The sequence below is a fragment of the Vespa crabro genome, chromosome 2 (genome assembly GCF_910589235.1).
Source record: "Vespa crabro chromosome 2, iyVesCrab1.2, whole genome shotgun sequence".
In the NCBI taxonomy this organism is placed as follows: Eukaryota; Metazoa; Arthropoda; class Insecta; order Hymenoptera; family Vespidae; genus Vespa; species Vespa crabro.
This window is the reverse complement of record NC_060956.1, coordinates 9155235-9172603: the sequence shown is the minus strand read 5'-3', so window position 1 is coordinate 9172603 and position 17369 is coordinate 9155235. Positions and strand designations below refer to the sequence as shown.

The window sequence follows — 17369 nt, the reverse complement described above, 5'->3', positions numbered from 1 at the left end:
AGTCACATAACAAATTGAAGACAATATAAACTGTTCCTAGTATCTTCTAAAGAATTATTATATCTGCGATAGTCAATATTGTAAAAACAAAAAAAAAGATACAAACGAAGTACATGTAAAATCACTTGTAAAAAATAAAATATAAACATTAATACAGAAACATTATCTTGTATAGTAGAGACATTTTACGTTGCGGACAGAATAAGATAATTTTACGATTACATTTCATCGATTCGTTCCCACTCGACCTATATACGAGAGACGTCTCTTTAAACGCACGAGACGATCGGTCACATTCTGGCGCGAAAAAATTCAAATCATTCGTTCGGGCGAGCCGAACGCATTTGAAGATCGCCGACGTCGCGCTGTACGGTCTATCGATTCTTGCCGAAGATTTCCGAGGTTAACCGAGCAGGATCAAAGTGACGTACGTCAGTCAGTGTGGGCCGATCCGCGATACGTCTGTCGATTTCACGGAGTTTCTTGGACGTGTTTCTCGCGGAAGGAGGCTACCGTTTCTCGGTAAAGAATCATGAATTCGATCGTTTAAGCTCGCGCCGATGCGCTACAGAAAATCCAAGAGACGACTAGACATTTTTTGCGCTCGCATGCCTTGCAAAAAGGAAAAACCATTGGTTCCTATACATTCGTGTTCGCGCCCCGATCAATCTTCAAGATCACAATTCCCCCTGCGCGCTTATCTTCTTAATTGGGTCTTATTGTTGGTAGGATAAACGCTAAATTGATAGCGTACAGCCTGTTCTTTTGTCTCAAGGTAATACTCGAGTCATCGCGACCGACATCGATCGTCGTGACCTAACCTTGAAAAAACGTAACGTCTCTTATAAATTCTCTAAGTATTTCCTTGGATATTACACTATGTTTTTCTTCCAGATACAGCTCGCTTACTTGACTACGGGTGTAAAATTATGGCAAATACTCAAACTCCGGGTACGTAGTTTCGATATCATACACGTAGTTCTCGTAGTCATACTTTTCTCGAATTTTCGTCTTTCAATGATGACAATAGTAAATCAATCACTTTTCAAATATCACTAATTGTTTCGTCGATATGTTCGATTCTTTATACAAGGGGGCGCTGAATTTATCAGTATAAAACAAAGGTCAATGGTAATAATATATATTTTTCTATGAATATAATTGAAATACTTTTTTTATAGGTATGGATCCCTGGATGATTCAACCAAGAGAACGGACTAAATATCAAGAACAATTTGATTCTTTAAGGCCAATCAATGGGATTATTACTGGGGAACAAGCTAAAGGTCTTCTCTTAAGATCGCAACTTCCTTCTGTTGTTCTTGGACAAATATGGTATAAGATCTCTTTAACATATGTATGGTACTTGTTATATAAAGAAATCACTTCCTTCATAATAAATTTTTTATAGGGCACTATCGGATACGGATGCAGATGGAAAGATGGACATAAATGAGTTTTGCATTGCTTGTAAATTGATCACTCTAAAACTACGAGGATTTGAAATTCCTAAAACATTACCTCCATCTCTTATTCAAAGTTTAAAATCTGTTTCCACCAGTAAGTAATGTTTCATTAATTAGCACAAATAAACTATTAACTTTGTTGATAAAGATTATTATTTCTCAGCAGGCAATAATGCAATTGGCTTAACTAATGGTGCAGCTACTATACCAACCCAAAATAACATTGCTTCCCTAGTTAATTTGGGTGGCACTGGAGGTGTATCAGTGCAACCATTAGTCGGCATGGTACCAGTTAGTACTCCTCCGGCACGTCCTTTGATAGGTCCGCCATCCAATGGAACAACAGGACGTCCAGCTACACCTGCATCACCCATGACTTTACCAGGTAACTTTGATCATCTACTTAATTTTGAAATCTTGGATATGTCCTCATGTAGCTGCACATCATAATATACAATAATAATTCATAAAAAAAACTCAAATTCGCTCAAACATATACACTATCATTATTTGATCTACTTTGATCAGGCATACTAGCATATTCAAGCTATGCCATTGAGCATAAACATTGTGGAATGATTAGATAATCCACTATTTATGCTGCACAGACCATTCTCATTGCAGAATTATAACGATTAGTATTGTCACTAATTCTTTAACTTAAATATAAAACAAAATATACATGGATTAATCAGTAGCATATTTCTACATATAACTTATGCATCATACTATACAGCATCGCGACAAAATAGACAGAATGTGGCCACCAATATACATGCCACAACTCACACACCATCAAAGCCACCTGCTCGACCTGCACCACCCTCTGTGGGTATGTTAAAAGTACTGAATGTTCGTTCGTATACGTATATAAATCTATGTGATTAATTGTATTCTATATATGAAAAGTTATTTCATATTTGTTTTTTGAAATTTTGTCCGTTTATTTATTCTTAAAAAATTCTTTTTATTCTTCTCTGAATGGCTTTAGTGACAGCATGAAAGCAATTTGACAGATAAATCAGAATGTGAATGTAGTGTTTTTTAAATCTAACAAATAAGAACAAACCTTCTAACTGTTTTTCAATATTTATTTCAATTTAACATTTTTATTACATTATAATGATATTTAGCATTATTTTTACCCAATACAATCCATATATGTTACAGCAGAAAACATGTGTATGCTGAATTTCTTATATTAATATTATTAAATGTAATTACTATGGTATTATTTTATTTCTTAAACACAAAAATTGTATATCTTTATAAATATTTGTGTGTATAATTTATAGATAACTTATTTACTTTATATTTTTTTTATTATATCTACAAAGCTTTAAGAAGTTTACAAAATTTCCATAAACTATATTTGGTGCTCTATGGCTTCTTCTTATTATTCATAAATAATCTTTTCTTTGTAAATTACATCCTTTTTTAAAGAAACGATTATTTCTCTATAAATCCTTTAATAACACCTCTATTTGTGCTGCAAAAAAAGGAATCGTGCCTTCCACAAGTACACCAAGCACTGGTCCACCTCAAAGACCAACACCACCTTCTAGTATTGGTATGTGTAAAAATGAAGAAATAATTTCAAGATTTTAATGATTACGGATACAATGTACATTGTACATACTAAATATACAGCAATATATTTATTTGAAATTTTTTCTTCAAATAAAAAATATGAAGCATTAGATATCTGAATTTTAAAGAAATGATTCCTTTTTATTAAGTCAATGTTCTTATTAAATGTTTTGTGTTTGCTAAAGAAAGAGAATCTTATGACACTATTTTCTTTACATATATTTTGATATTATATTTTTATATAAAATTATATAAATGTATTTCAGGAACTAATTTTGCAACTGCCACAAATGTTCCACCACCACCAAAGCCAGCACCACCTTCATTTCCAAATAGTCCAGTTGCTGCAATGTCTCCAGCCAAAGTTCTACCGACTGCTGCTACAGCTATTATACCTCCTATTCAATCAATTCAACAAATGCAGCCAATGACGACTTCTGCTATAGGTAAACAATATTACTTAATACATATAAAATATACTTTTTTAAATAATATAAGAAATGAAATGTACTGTGTACTTATTAACAGTTATATTTATTCAATTTTTTTATTACAGATTTACTCGATCTTGATTTATCAGAAGGTATACTAAGAAAAAAAAGATTGTACAGGAAGTACTATATTACAATTAGCAAAGTGCTTTCTGCTAATATCAAAAATAGTTTAGACTATTGCCTCTAAATATTATTATGTATTTGTTCCTTTTATGCTCATTATCATTACATCTGTACCAGCAATATTTAATGCTGTTGTTCTATTTATTACAGAATACTTTATAATAATGTGATATGAGCCATTAATTTTTAAACTCTTCTTGGAAAGTGTTTTAATAAGTAAATTTGTTAAATAATTGCTATGACGCTACTCCACAAATTTAAATTAAATATAATAATTTTTTTCCTATATTACAACTTTATTCAGTTTTATTAAAAAAATTTGTATAGAACAGAAATTCGTACATATTGGTCTTTCAATTATTAAAAATTTTCTGTGAAATTGATCTAATCATCTTCATAATAAGATAGTTATTTGTCGGTTGTCTGTAATTTTTCATGTTAGTGTGATAACATGTGTGTGCGTGTGTGTGTATATCTTTAAGCTATGTTTGCTTTGATACAGAAACAAATTGTACTTGCTTTTTACAAATAGTTTTTCGTAACAGGTGCCCCAGCAGTAGCTCCAATTGCACCTTTAAATACGAATCCAACACCAATTGCTGCCTTTGGTATGGGACAAACAATGCCAATGCAACCACTCTGTACTGGCATGGTTGCTCCAATGACAGGAGGGAGTACTATTATACCATCCATTGCTCCAATGGCTACTGGTATTTTATATATATATCTCATAAAAATTGATTTGCATGTTAATAAAATTAATAAACAAGATACCATTTAACAATGGACAAGATAGTATTTATAAATGGACAAGTGAAAAATCATAAATAACATATACTTTATTGTTACAGGTACAGGTGTTGTTGTATCGACATCTCCAGTTGTAGGTCTGCCATTAGTATCTTCAACAACAAGTGGTGTGCCACCAGTAAATGGTACAACTGTTCATACACCAGTATCCACATGTACACCATTAAGTACAACTGCTAGACCACCAAGTATAGATAGAGTGGGTTCTGTAGATTCTCAGCATAGTCAACATTCAGTTGGATCTCCACAATCTATAGAATGGGCTGTACCTCATCAAACAAAATTAAAATATACTCAATTATTTAATACCTGGGATAGGACAAGATCTGGATTTTTGTCTGGGCCTCAAGCCAGGAACATAATGGTGCAGTCACAATTACCTCAATCAATACTAGCACGTATATGGTACATTTATTTTAAAATTATAATATATAAATCTTATAACCATGATTCTAAGAATTATTTTGAGATATACTTATTTTTAGGTCATTAGCAGATATGGATTCCGATGGTCGCTTAGGTTGTGACGAATTTGTATTGGCAATGCATTTATGTGATTTAGCTAAAGCAGGTGAACAAATTCCCAATACTCTTCCATTGGAACTTATTCCTCCCACATTTAGACGACAACGTCAAGGTAGCTTGACACAATCACAAGGTTCTATAGAAAGTGTCGATCCATCTGCTGGTATGCCACAGGTATAATTCATTATGTCTAACACTTTGTTGCATTATGATTCGACACATATTCTTTTTATTATATTTTACATTTATTTTGTATAGACTTCATTTGAAGACAAACGAAAGGAGAACTTTGAAAAAGGACAAGCAGAACTAGAACGTAGACGTAAAGCTCTTTTAGAAATTCAGCGAAAAGAACAAGAGGAACGTGAACGAAAAGAGAGGGAAGAAGCAGAAAAACAAGAAAAGATTAAGTAAATATATAAAATAAATTAAAAGCATTATAATGTGTGTGATTTATTAATTTTTTTTTCTTTATTATAGAATGGAGCAAGAAAGACGTCGACAAGCGGAAATTGAGAAACAAATGTTAAGGCAAAAAGAAATCGAACAAGAAAAGGAAGAACAACGAAAACGTGCTCATGAACAGAGAGAAGCTGCAAGAAAGTAAGTAAAAATATTTTGAAGATGTAACAAACACTAAATATGAGATATAATAAAACAAATGTAATTATAAATAGAGAAATGGAGAGACAAAGACACTTAGAATGGGAAAAACAGAAATCGCAGGAACTTCAAGCACAGAGACAAAAAGAACAAGATGTTTTACTTAAATTAAAAGCAAAGAACCAAACTTTAACTATAGAGCTTGGAACATTGGTAAGCATATAATATAAATTAACTATATTTTAGTAACATATAACATTGTTATACATATTGCAGAATGATAAAGTGAAAGAATTATCGCAAAAGATTTGTGATACTCGGGTTGGTGTCTCAAGTGTAAAAACAACAATCGATGGAATGAGATCAACTCGCGATTCACAATTGCAAGAAATGACAGCGTTAAAAAATAAACTTCGTGAACAAAATCAAAGGTTACTAGCACTTAGTCAAGAAAAAGCAAGAATAGAAGCAAAGAATAAACTAAATGCTGCTCAAGATACTGCAGGACAGGAAGCAATAAAAATGGCATTCGATAATAAACAAATAACTCTCAAGCAAATGAAAGATAAAATTGCCGATTTGCAACAACAGGTACATAAATGATACATTAACTGAGTAGATAGAATTACATGATATTTTAATATTCATAAATTTGTAGATTGATGCTAAAATGTCTGATATAGAAAATAATAATGGTCAACTTGAAGATATAAAAACGCAAATGAAAAATTTAGTAGCAGATTGTAAAAAATTATACGTTACATTTGAGGACAAGAAAACAAAAATTTTAGAACTTAGAGCAAGTATTGGAACAGGTGTTGCAACAGATTATACAACATCAGCATGGGGTGACAGTGCTTGGGGCGACACTGGAACTACGATTAATGACAATGATTGGCCTGTCAACGATACCGCTATTATTACGAATATAACAGAAAAGCCTAATGCGGAAGTTATGAAATACAGAGCATTATATGAATTTGTAGCAAGGAATCAAGACGAAATATCATTTCAACCTGGTGATATTATTTTGGTAGGCTATTTATATAAAAGAAATTGATGAAAAATATTAGTTTACTAACAAGTTTATTTATTGTTACAGGTACCACCTGTTCAAAATGCAGAACCTGGATGGATGGCTGGTGAAATACGTGGTCATACTGGTTGGTTCCCGGAATCGTATGTCGAACCAATAGATTCTAATGCTAGTACTGACAGCACATTTATGCAGCAGGATAGCATGGAAAAACGAACATTAGAGTATGCTACAATCTATTTAAATGATTGATGTATTTTAATAAAATTGTTATTTATTGAACTTTCTGTTGCAGAGGTATTGCTGAAGTTCCCGAAAATGTATCTGATGCAGGATCTCTCGGTGGTGAAGCTCCTACAGTTGAAACTATAGTACCAACCTTAGGATTAGGTGTTGTCTGTAATATACAAGCAACTGCTTTATATCAGTATCGTCCTACTACAGAACAACATCTTTCTTTAGATAAAGGAGATGCTATTAATGTCATTGAGCAACAGGTTAATATATCTAGATACATGTACGATTAAGTTAAGTGTGTGTCATTTTCTATATATAAATTATTTTATAGAATGATTGGTGGTATGGTGAATTAAGTAATGGAAGTAAAGGTTGGTTCCCTAAATCGTATGTGAAAGAAACTACCACTAATGGTAAAGATCTTATTGCTTCTGTGGATGATGGTCTCAATGAATATTATGTTGCACTTTACCAATATGCTTCAACTGAAACTGGTGATCTTAGTTTTAATCAAGGTGAAGTTATTTTAGTCATCAAAAAAGAAGGAGATTGGTGGACAGGATGCATAGGAGACAAAACTGGAATTTTTCCTTCCAATTATGTAGAGAAATGTGATGCACCTACTCAGGTACTTTTTGCAATAGAGAGAAATTGTGTTTAAATGTATTTTTATGATTGTATATTACTGATGTGTGTGTGTGTGTGTGCAGGATATTCCTTTGTCTACTAATGCTATTGAACAAAATACCACTCTAATTACTAATGCAATAGAAAGTCAAGAAGATAAAACTGTTACCACGACGCAAACGCCATCAGTACGTAACTATATAATTTTTTTATTTAAGATAATAATAATATTATCAGTACTATTATAATAAAAAATATGCTAAATATATGTATCAACTAATAGATAATTGCTATAACACATAAATCAAGCTGTAGCAATATTAAGTAACTAATATGGCCAAAATTCAAAATTTTTTGTATTCTATATTGAATTCTTTATTATACTAACAAATCGTTTGAAGTAAAATAATAGAAATTGTACTATAGTAAAATAATAGAAATTATGTTGGTTAAAATTGTATTGAATAATTACGCATATATCTAACAAATAATTAAACGTTAGATAGTAAGCTAGATTCTTGTGCATTTGTTTAGCAATTGGAAAAAACTGCAGAACAGCTCGAAGATGAGAGAGCAGCTGCAGAAGATAAAGCAGAATTACCTGACTTCACTGCTATGTCTGCTCAACAGGTAAAAAGTGCACATATAGATTTTAATTAATTTAAAAATTTTGTTAAGTATACATATATAAGTTTCATATTTTATGGCATTTAATTGCTTATGCCGCTGATGTCCTGACACTACAGTATCATAAGGTATTTTGTTGTTTGCAAGGAGTAATTTATTGCGTGCTTAATCATTAATAATGTGATATTTCTTTTTTTTTTTAATATCATGTATATGTTAATATTTATAAATGTCTTTTATAAATGTTATTTCTTACTTTGTTTGCCTATATAGAGAGGAAGAAAGCCTGAAATTGTACAAGTTATTGCACCCTATCAAGCTACTAGTGCTGAACAGTTAGATTTACAAAGAGGACAATTAATAATGATACGTAAAAAGACGGATAGTGGATGGTGGGAAGGAGAACTTCAGGTATTTATTATTAATTGTACAGAATATGCTCATATAAGTATATTTGGCTTCATACTATCGATGATTTATTTATTTTCATATTCATCACAATTATTCATTTCATATTCAGGCACGTGGAAAAAAGAGACAAATTGGTTGGTTCCCAGCATCTTATGTTAAACCCTTAACTAGTAGCAGTAACAGAAGTACACCTGTTTCTCACGGATATCAAGATTCACCAACGGATCCAAATGTTGGTAAGTTAGTAATAGTACTATATACATATATGAATAATCAATAATATTAAATTTCATATTTATACATGACTATTGTTGAGTAATATTGGTATATTTACAGAACGTGTTATGGCTCTGTATCCATACCAAGCACAAAATGAAGATGAGTTAACGTTTGAGAAAGGTGATGTTATAACAGTGCTTGCCAAAGATGAAGCAACATGGTGGAAAGGCGAATTGAATGGAGTTTCTGGAGTCTTTCCTAGCAATTATGTCTCTCCAATGTGTAAGTATTCCAAAACTATTATTTATCATTCTTATGAACAAAACATTGTATGTAATGTTTTGTAACTTTTATATTATATGGATATAAGTAGTTTTTATGCAAACTTTCTTGACATATTTCAGAATAAAGAAAATCTGCATTTTCCCTCCTTTACAAATAATTTTATATCAGTAAATTCATGTATTAGTTAACAGTTATACTAAATTATTATAATTGATTAAATATATAGACTAAGAAACATATAAAATCTATTTTACATATATACGGATAGATGGACGACCGTCAGGAAAATTTAATTGCTATAATAACAAAATATCATCTTATTAAAAAAGAAATATATTTCTAACGATCTGCAAACATATGCATTTATAAAAACTTATTAACAAATTTATTAAAAGGGTTTATTATTTATTAAAATTACGTTACTTTTTGTTTGTATAAATTTTACTTTACACGGACTTTATATGTTATAATACATAAAAAATTATTTGTAGTTTATTTAGATATATAATATGATAATATTTTGTTTAATATTATAATTTCATTTTTTTAATCAATTTAATTTTATATAGGAAATACTCATCGAAGATTTCTATAAAAATTGTTTTTTTATTGTTTTATAGAGTAGGAAGGTAATGAATACAGGCATATATTGTTTATGTCATATTCAATATTGTTAAGAGAAAGAATTCTAATTCCATATCTAAAAAAATAATATCTATGAATTTCTTCGACATTTATATTGTTTCCGTATCTCATTGTATTAAATAATGGGAAATATTGTATGAAATGGCAAAATTTTTTGTTTCTACTTATAATAGTTATGTCTGCTTATTGCTTCGGTGCAGCTATCATCCTTTCTTGTAAAATTGTCTTTTATAGCTAGCTTAAAAAGTAACATATGTTACTTATTGTACCCTTTATAGTCTTATAATAATTGTATAATACTATTCTTTCTACTTGTGAAAAAGAGCTTGCTTGTCTGCCTGCATGCCTGCCTGTCCGTCCGTCTGTCCGTTTGAGGTAGCCGTTTCATTTTTCTATCAGTAATGTTAATTCTGTTTGCTATTTTTTACTTTAATCATGTTTTTATAATATTCATTTGTGATATTCTTTATTTAAATCTATGTTTAAGTATTTTGATTTTATAACTGTTCTTCAAGTTCTTATCTCCAAATAATTTATTATTAATCCTTATCTTATGCTATTATTATTACTAATTGAAATATATCCACATATCTGAAGTTTACATATATCAATCTATTTATTAGTAGTAATCATTAGTATATGAAAAAACAGCTACCTCGATTATATCAGATTACTTGACACGATACTCAATGATTTTCCTTTACTAATTGTTGTATTTCGCATCTGCTTAACACGCAGCTTAAAGGATAGCAGAGCAGCACCGCAGCATTGCAGGCTAAAATAAAAACATCTGAAGTGCAATAAGAATGAATAGCAGATCCTACTCAGCACGGCGTATAACAACCAGAAGTCTCGACGGAGGAGACAGTGGGCAAAAAAGAAAAAGGGAAAGGGAGGAAAAAGAGATTGAGAAAGACTCAGGGCCGGTTCTTTGTCTTTGTATTAATCCGTATTATGCAAGTCCTTTTTCTGTGGTGCAGGGTTCTTTATTCCCTTGTTGTCATTGTGAGTTAAAGTTTGCCACTATCAGCATTAGGCGTTTTATCTTTTCAATATCTTGGAATGATTTTGTCACTGGCATTGTGCGTAATACATTATGCATAAAATAGTATGCGCATGTAAAGAGACACTAATTATAAATCATGATGCAAATACCATCAATATTACCTGATATATGCACCAAGGTCTACCTCAGTTCACTATATACTCCAATGTGGAATCAAGGACAAATATTATTGAATATTTGGCATTCTCATTTTAGAAATAATAAAAATGGCTTAAATATATTATGCCACTGTTACTTAATATTTAAGTTAAACTTAAAATTTGATATGGTCAAACAAAAAACTTTAGTAATATGTTTTGCATTGATATACAAATGACACTTTGAGCCCGGATTATTATAATATACTATATATATATATTGCTTTTTCTTGAAAATATAAAGTGCAAAGATTATAAAGCATCGAAGTATAACAGTAACATATTTTAATGTTACAGGATACCAGAAGCTTGCCATAAAAGGCAATATAGGTCTATGTTCACATTGGAAATGGCTATTCATCATATTAATGTTTAAATGTTTATCCTATAGATAAGAACGTTCTAATACTTATAGGAGAATTAAGGCTGTTAAATTCATGATCACCGGGCTTTAAGTGTTAAGTGTTTCTTAATCTTTAAAAAAAATTGTTGTAATCTTATTAAGTTTATCATCCCTGCCTTCTTCAATACAATATTGCTTCCCAAAGTGTTTTTGATGTACGAAAGCGTGAAAATATTATGAGTATTATCCTTCACTTATTGTTGAAACTGCCCAACAGCATCATCGATGTTGTTTTCTGATATTAAACAAAAAAAAAAACGCGATTTGTATTGTAACTGCATCATGACCAGGCCTAGAGCAGAAATTTGATAGTTATGTAATGGAAGGAAGGCCACTTCTAGACAATTTCTTTGTACAAAATAAGCAGAGAAGGAGCTATAAAATGTGTTGCATTTCTTACGTATGTTTCATATATTAATGATTTTAGTATTCCCAACATGGACACACATAATTGAATTTTTATGCAAATATTATTATTATTAATTCTATTATCTTCTATACCTGATTTTTTAAAATGATATTTTCGTTATTTTCTAATTTAAACAATCTATGGATAGAAAGAAAACAAAATGTATGCATGTATATACATATATATATATATATATATATATATATATATATATATATATATATATATATATATATATGCACATACATAGGTATATGTCAATAACACTTGGCTTTCCTTAATACAGTTTGTTAGTAAAAGTAATTTGTTTCTATTTATTTAACTTTATCAGTTGTTTTCTGTTGATCTGTAAACGCAACTAGCGTGCTCCTTCTTCACAGCCTTTTATTATAGAGCCTAAAACAATGTCAGTCATTTTTATAACATCAGTGACATATTACTCTCGGATCAAATAAATAATTTAATTGGTCGCGAGTGATTCGTTGAGTAACATTACTTTGCAATGAACCAGTTTTTTCATCATTTTCTACATTCTGTTTAAAAAATCATGAAAGAAACAGAGGTATTGCAATGAATATCTTGAAATAATTTATTTACATATAATTTGCTAATATTCAATAATATTATATAATTATTTTAATAATTTCTTATTTATTTTATATTCAGATTTTAACTTTATAATGTGATAGTATTGTACTTGATTTTGATGAATCATGTGAAATCTTGTTTTAATGTTATTAATTATTTATTTAGATTCCATAAAAATGAACAGATAAACGAAGATATAATTACTGGTTCCAAATAACTGAAAAAAAAACAAACAAGCGCACAATAAATCATCAGTGTATTTATATACAAATTATCCTTTTACACATTCTATATACAGCTTAGCAAATATGTGTATAAATACATCTGATACATTGCAAGAATTGTGTGCTTATTGTTAAGTACTCTAAATATACGCCCAATGTAATCTTTATCTAAACATGTTGATGATGTGTAAAGCAAGTTGTGCAACTGATTATCTTTAGAGAAATACTTGTGTAGCGCTTATTATCTCTAAGATTGTTACCATTTGCAGTCTATCCACATTGTTTGTTGTAATATCAAATCTCATAAATGAATCTCAGTAAAATAATATGTACTTCTCCACGGAGGACATTGTGAGAGTTTGAACAAAATCACAAGTCACTGCTTAATTTTATATGGATTTTGTTCATACTTCATATGACTTGCTCTTGTCTTCTCACATGCATATATACAAATTCGTTCTTATACATATGTATACATATCTATACACATATGCAGACACGTTCTTTAAAAACGCTGATTGAAATAAAGTATCTATCTGTTGTAAAGTACTGTAGTGCGGACCAAGTGTGTGTCATTCAGTATTACCCAAACATGATATGTATACTTCTTATATGTTTATTCAAGCGTGTTTGTTCTAGATGAGGTTCCTGCTTTCCAAATATTTTATGAGAAGTTTATTATAACCGTATAAGATTATTTATAATCTATATTATCAAACCGAAATTAATATACATGGCATAAATGAAGAGAATATTTTCTTTTAAATATCGCTAATTTTCCTTATTTATTTTCTGATGCTGTTCTTTAGTTTTTTTTGTAGAGGTAAAATAAATTGTTTTATTTTATCGTAAAGCCAAAATATTTTTTTGTTTCTAAGATAATGACCTTCCCAATAGGATAACATATCCTTGAAACAAAAATGATTTTATAACAAATTTAAGTATAATAAAATAATCCAGAAAATGCTTCTATAAATTTTATGTGTAGCAAGTAAGCTGACAACTGAACTATTGATGGCAAGGCTTGATCCAATGGAGAGAAAACGTCAAGAGTATATAAAAGAACTTATTACAACTGAACAAGCATATATAGAAGACATGAGGCTAGTACATGAGGTATGTTCTATTATGTCATATTTATACATATTTTATTGAAAAAAAAAAAAAAAAAAAAAAAAAAAAAAAAACATTTGAATAGTATATACATGCATTATTCATACAAATTCGTTACAAAGTGTTCTTGTTTTAATTTCTGTTTAATTCTATAGGTATTTGAGAAACCTCTTATTGAAAGTCTAGTTTTAACTTTAGATGAGGTGGATAAAATCTTTGTAAACTGGAGAGATATTATAGCCTGTAATGATAATTTTTTAAGGTAATAATTTTAAAAGAAAAAACAAGAAAAGTATGCATATTAACTTCTTTTATTTATAGAACTTTAAGAATAAGAAGAGAAAACAGTGAAGGTGGAATTGTTAGAATGATTGGCGATATTTTATGTGAAAATGTATGTTGGTGTTTATAAGGAAAAAATATATCTGTTTTCATAGAATTGTTCATTTTTTATATTTAATAAACTTTCAGATACCGAGAATGTCAGCTTATATAAGATTTTGTAGTTGTCAAATATCTGCTGCTGTATATCTTCAACGATTAACAGAAACTTTACCAGAATTTGTTGAAGTTGCACATGCTTGTCAGCAAGATCCAAGGACGAAAGGAATGCCACTTAGTTCATTTTTGATTAAACCTATGCAAAGGATTACCAAATATCCACTTATTATTAATAAAGTAAGGTTTTTTTTTTTATTAATACTTCTTTATTCTTAAATACTATTTACATATTAATTTCTTTTAATGGTAATTACAGATTTTAGAACACACGCCACATGATCATCCAGATAGACAATATCTTCAAGAAGCATTAGCCAAAGCAGAAGAGTTTTGTACACAAGTAGAATTACTATTAAAATATCAAAATTATTTCATAAAAAGCTATTCCTTTTATCTGATTTGTTTTATTTATTGTTAGGTAAATGAAGGTGTGAGGGAAAAAGAAAATAGTGATAGACTAGAATGGTTGCAAAATCATGTCGTATGTGATGGTCTTGAAGAACCACTTGTATTTAATTCTTTAACCAATTCACTAGGACCAAGAAAATTATTACATTATGGTATTCTTCATAAGGTGTGATAAAATGATAATATTTCACTTTAAGTATAATTATGATGTACAGATTATTATTACAAATTAATTTAAATATTTACCTCAGGCCAAAAGTGGAAAAGAACTTGTTAGTTTTCTAACAAACGATTTTTTATTATTTGCGCAACCGACGAAATCTTTGCCAAGTGGACAACAATTTTCGTTTGAACGTAACGAACATCAACGATTTAAAATGTATAGGAAGGTATAAAAAATGAATCCTCTATAAAGAAGAAAATAATAAATGTTATTAAAATAATTGTAATTAATCTTAATTTCATCTTGCAGCCGATATTTCTTAATGAATTATCATTGCTATCCGATTTAGATACAAGTGGAAGTGGAAGTGGAAGTATAAATGGATTTGAAATCTCAGATAATACATCCAAAACTTTGAGACTTAGAGATTCAAAAAAGCCAATAATATTGGTGGTACCATCCGCGAGTGAATGTTCATTATGGATGAAAAGAATTACAGAAGCACGCAAAACATTTATGGAAAATGAGAAGACTCGTTTACAGAGACAGCGATCTAGTGAGTTTCGTTTTCGCAACATCTGCCATATCATTGTCTATACGTTTATCATTTTCATATTACAAGTAATTAGTCTTGTTTCCAAAATGACTTACGACAATGAAATCGTAAGTAAACAAATCCCTACGTAGCTACGATTTGTTAGCTTTCTATTTGATGCTTTTTGTTTCTGGAATTGTCTACTTTATCAATTAAGATATAAAAATGTGCAATAATGTGTCACATATATGGATAAACAGAGCAGGCGCAATTTGGAGCATGTGGACGCATTCTTGTTACTGTGTTTGAAGGCTCCAACTTAAAAGCACCATCTGGTAAGCAACTGCAGGTTATTTTTGTTGCTTGCTTTCATGCTTTATTATTATTTTTGCTTCTATATAATTGCATGTATGTTAAAACCTTATCAAGAGGACGAATACAATGGACATCTGAAGAAAATAATTCATATGGCAATAAAATGACACTTCTAATGCTTTGTAGTATTTACTAACAGAATATTGCATGATTATAATTCGTAGGAGACCACCTCAGCGCTATCTTCGATTAGTTGTAGTGGAAGATGAAGAACTAATTATAAAAAACGAGGTAAAGCTTTACATTTTCCAGCAATGTATATTATTTCATATTTCGTACGTAATAAAATAGAAAATGTATCATTTATAACATAATATTTTAACATTTTTTCAACTGCATGTATTAATTTAATAAACTTAACAAATCTTTCTAATTAATATGTAACATTGAATGCACTTCAATCTTCTATCTTTCTGTTTTAAACTTAAGATTTACATGTTATATGTATACAAATAAACATCATGCTATGTAAAAGCTCTATCAGAAACTAACTATTAAAACAATATGCAAAATATAAATATAATTTAATAGTATATTTATAATTTTAACTGAAATAATTTTGAATAATTTTTAAATAGGAAAATGTAATACATTCTGCAAAGTTTCAATGGGATCCCAAGAAGAGAGAACTAGTGTTGTTTCAGGGACAGATTGTCCTTTATGGGATACATCTATGCAGTTTCAAGTCAAGGATTTACTCGAAGATACTCTTTGTATTACAGTATTTGATAAAGGCTATTACAGTCCTGATGGTATATTTTGTATTACTTACGTCCTATATACAAATTTTACTTTATAAGTTTATACATTTTAATAAAATATTTCTAACGCAGAATTTTTGGGCCGTGCAGAGATTAAGGTAGTTGATATTATGAGAGACAGTAAAGATTCTTGTGGACCTATTCTACAACGATTCAGGTTACGAGAAGTCGAAAGAGGTGACGTTATATTAAAATTAGATCTTCGTTTATTCGGTAGTAGATAAAAGGTAAACAATCATTTTTCATTATTTTTAAATATAATAATATATTTTTTATTGACCAACATGTATAAATTTATGACGTTTAAAAGCACTCACTGCCAGAAAGACTAACTTTTAAATGAATTGTTATCTTTGCGAAAAAATGTGTTTCTAAAGATTAATCAAAACGTTTTTCCATAAGGAATAAATGTATCAATATTTTTGATCATTAATAATAGACCATAAACAAATTTCTATCGTAATATTTTATATCTAATATTTTTAATGACAATGTGATATACGAGAATTAAAGATAGTTTAATAATTTGCAATAGGGAATCGATATAACATTAGAATTATGAAAATATTTTGACTTTTGTGTACAAAAGATTAATTCCTATTTTTATGTAATCATTTATACAACAAAATCAAAGAGTAATCAAAAATTGTTGAACTACTCTCCTTCATTTTTTTTTTTTTTTTTTTTTTTTTTTTATGAAACGTGAAGATTTTTCCAGCGGATTAACATATGTTCAGTATTATATAAATATTATAGAATGCGTGTTACAAGTAAGGTTCATATGATATGTATGTGTGTGTGTATATATATATATATATATATATAACATATATATATATATATATATATATATATATATATATTTATATATATATATATTAATGTACAGTTTATAGAATGTTATATATATAATATATATAATATATATATATATATATATATATATATATATATATATATATATATATATATTTATATATATATATAT

General features: G+C 29.3%; 1 protein-coding gene across 17 annotated transcripts; it reads left to right on the top strand.

Moving 5' to 3' along the window:
* Positions 1 to 394: 394 nt before the first annotated feature.
* LOC124422235 (intersectin-1) lies at positions 395 to 17180 on the top strand. 17 transcript variants are annotated; one of them, XM_046958402.1, is made up of 37 exons: positions 395 to 775; positions 895 to 951; positions 1182 to 1335; positions 1412 to 1560; positions 1633 to 1851; positions 2203 to 2298; positions 2968 to 3036; positions 3323 to 3502; positions 3613 to 3639; positions 4219 to 4383; positions 4525 to 4888; positions 4969 to 5182; positions 5267 to 5418; positions 5489 to 5611; positions 5686 to 5824; positions 5888 to 6202; positions 6270 to 6644; positions 6714 to 6871; positions 6943 to 7144; positions 7216 to 7512; positions 7595 to 7699; positions 8046 to 8141; positions 8258 to 8266; positions 8412 to 8549; positions 8659 to 8785; positions 8886 to 9050; positions 13514 to 13641; positions 13794 to 13900; positions 13960 to 14032; positions 14110 to 14316; positions 14396 to 14479; positions 14558 to 14713; positions 14799 to 14936; positions 15020 to 15266; positions 15506 to 15580; positions 16199 to 16372; positions 16454 to 17180. In XM_046958402.1, exons 2-37 carry the CDS (start codon positions 930 to 932, stop codon positions 16603 to 16605), a joined length of 5601 nt encoding a protein of 1866 aa, XP_046814358.1. In that variant the 5' UTR covers positions 395 to 775; positions 895 to 929; the 3' UTR covers positions 16606 to 17180. The 17 variants fall into 17 exon arrangements, with proteins under 17 accessions (XP_046814358.1, XP_046814366.1, XP_046814356.1 ...); XM_046958400.1 differs by having other exon boundaries at positions 396 to 775; positions 1630 to 1851; XM_046958412.1 differs by lacking the exon at positions 16454 to 17180 and adding an exon at positions 15785 to 15851 and having other exon boundaries at positions 397 to 775; positions 1630 to 1851; positions 16199 to 16375.
* The last annotated feature ends 189 nt before the right edge of the window (positions 17181 to 17369 follow it).